The sequence below is a fragment of the Ruditapes philippinarum genome, unplaced genomic scaffold, assembly GCF_026571515.1.
Source record: "Ruditapes philippinarum isolate M1 unplaced genomic scaffold, ASM2657151v2 ctg19610_1_1_1_1, whole genome shotgun sequence".
Lineage (NCBI taxonomy): Eukaryota > Metazoa > Mollusca > Bivalvia > Venerida > Veneridae > Ruditapes > Ruditapes philippinarum.
Window position 1 is genome coordinate 1 of NW_026862849.1, and position 2220 is coordinate 2220.

Sequence of the window (2220 nt, forward strand, 5' to 3'; positions counted from 1 at the left end):
GTGAAAGTAATGTCTACACATAAGAATAATATATCTTGAATATCGCGTCAACGATTGTAATGACAATGTTAAGAGGACATCAGAATTTAGCAACAGAATGACAACGATTAATTATATTATTTTTTATTTAAAATAGCTAGGTATCCCTAGACTTAAATTGAACATGCAGACGTCAATTTAAAGTGGGTATTTTTGTATATGTACATTTATAGCTTTTGAAACAAACCGTATATGCATTATCAAAGCTGTTCCGTAATAAAGGTAAATTTAAATATATGCTAGTTTCCGTTAGAAACCTACTATTAAAATTATACTCGCAATTTTTAATCCATACAAGCTCGGTCCATGATTTACATAAAAATGGAGCAACTTCAGCAAATAGAAATGCAGTCATCTATGATGTAGGATTGTTTTGATATTAAATAACTTTACATCAGTTTTATCTGAAATAAGAATGCAAAAATCTGGGCAATTGATAAACGGATCTTTAACGTATACAGTGTATACGGTTAAGAAGATAGTATGAGAACATATATTTCGACACATACTTTAATCGTTTAGATGTGCATTTGTAACGTTAAATGAACTTCTTTTGGAAAACAAAAGTGATCCCTTTTTCATGTCCAAGATAATTAGTTTCATGCCGCCTAATAAGAAAGTAAATGCATTATAATTTTCACCCGCTAAAGAATAGAGCAACAACAGTCAAGCTGTCTAGATGAATTATTAACAATTTAAATGATTTTATTCTCAAGTCAACAAGTTATAAATTATACAAACGTACCTTTTCTGCGAGGTCCCACATGTCTCCAAATTCACTCTGCTCTAAAGAAGCAACTTGTTTGTGCAGCATCTATTCAATTGTTTTAAAAAAATAACGTTAGTTCAAACTATAAGGAAAACATTGATATAATAATAAAACATAATACTATGCGGGCAATTTTGTGAAATATTTTGTCCGATTTGTATAAAAGTATCAAGATTGAGATCAAGTTATTTTGACAAGTTTTCATACATCTTAACAGCTTTTTCTCACTAAAAATGTTATAGCTTTTAATCAGATTTACTGACAAGTTTGAATATCTAAACGTTAAATCAGTTTTTACAAAATTCCGTTTAAAATATTTATAAAAAAGACTTTGTCTTTGCACAGTAAGAATTAACTATTAAATCGTATCCAGGAGAAGTTATATAATTACATAATTTCTTAAGTTCCTCAATCGGGCAATGTCAGCTTCCTCAGTTACTACATTATCAGGAATATTGCTGTTGACAGTTTCACTCCACCATCTCGACTTTGACTTAAGTCCACAGATGTTTCTAAGTAGACAAGCTAGGAGAGTAACGTCAAAAGTATCCGAAGACGGTTGATGGTATTGCGGAAATAAAAGACCCCACTGCGTTTTATTAATAAGATTATTTTTCTTTGTATACTTTAAGGTGGTCATGTTATTAGAATTTTGCAACGTTGCATGAAGTTGATGTGGCGGCACAGCCAGGTCAAATCGTGTCCTTAACAAGGTCGTTACCTCTTTTACTATGAGCAAATGCATACGTAAGTAATAAGCCTCTTTCTTTTCGAGGTCAACAGGCACTGCAGAAGGGTCTCCGACAGGCACTCTCCCACCGGGTGCTGCTCCATGACTTGCCAAAGAAGCCATTTTATGTTTTCTTTATCTGGAACAAATCATTCAATTTTGTCATTACAGAGTTATATAATAAACAAAAAGCAAGTGCACCGAACCAAACACATTTTTTTTTACTTACGCTAAAATTAATTAAATTGAAAATCTCAAGAAAATGACATGAGCATCGATACATAATGTTCCTTATGGCCCGTGCCGTATCCTTAATTTGAATTTATTCGTGATTTTCCTGCCTGAGGCTAGGTACAGTAAAATGATCCATGGCATTTTTGTCGCGGTTATACTACTGAACTTACATAACTGCGCTCAATTCGAAACATCGCACAATATTGTTCTAAATAAATGTGCATTATCTGAGATATCGCACTGTAATGGCCAATAAAGCATGTTGCTGGCGTGTACTAGCTTAGGGAATTAAAGAAAACCCAAATCAACGCACCTTGCTAACAACCAGAACCCAGACGTTTCAATCATCTTATTCAACATCAAATAAAAGCTAAGAACGGGACCAAAACAAAACTATTAACCGATACATTTATTTGGTAACATTTTCATGTTATCTGCTTATTTAGAT

General features: G+C 32.8%; 1 protein-coding gene across 1 annotated transcript; it reads right to left on the minus strand.

The window, feature by feature from the left end:
• Positions 1–49: 49 nt before the first annotated feature.
• LOC132720386 (uncharacterized) lies at positions 50–1673 on the minus strand. The gene is made up of 2 exons (XM_060704513.1): positions 1200–1673; positions 50–853 (listed from the first exon to the last, which is right to left on the minus strand). Exons 1-2 carry the CDS (start codon positions 1659–1661, stop codon positions 764–766), a joined length of 552 nt encoding a protein of 183 aa, XP_060560496.1. The 5' UTR covers positions 1662–1673; the 3' UTR covers positions 50–763.
• Between the last annotated feature and the right edge of the window lie 547 nt (positions 1674–2220).

Excerpts from the sequence above, each read along its gene's own strand:
- LOC132720386 (XM_060704513.1), bottom strand. The coding sequence starts at position 1,661 with ATGGCTTCTTTGGCAAGTCATGGAGCAGCACCCGGTGGGAGAGTGCCT. Across the intron at positions 854-1,199 it reads TGAGGAACTTAAGAAATTAT|ATGCTGCACAAACAAGTTGC; the intron begins GTAATTATATAA and ends ACAATTGAATAG.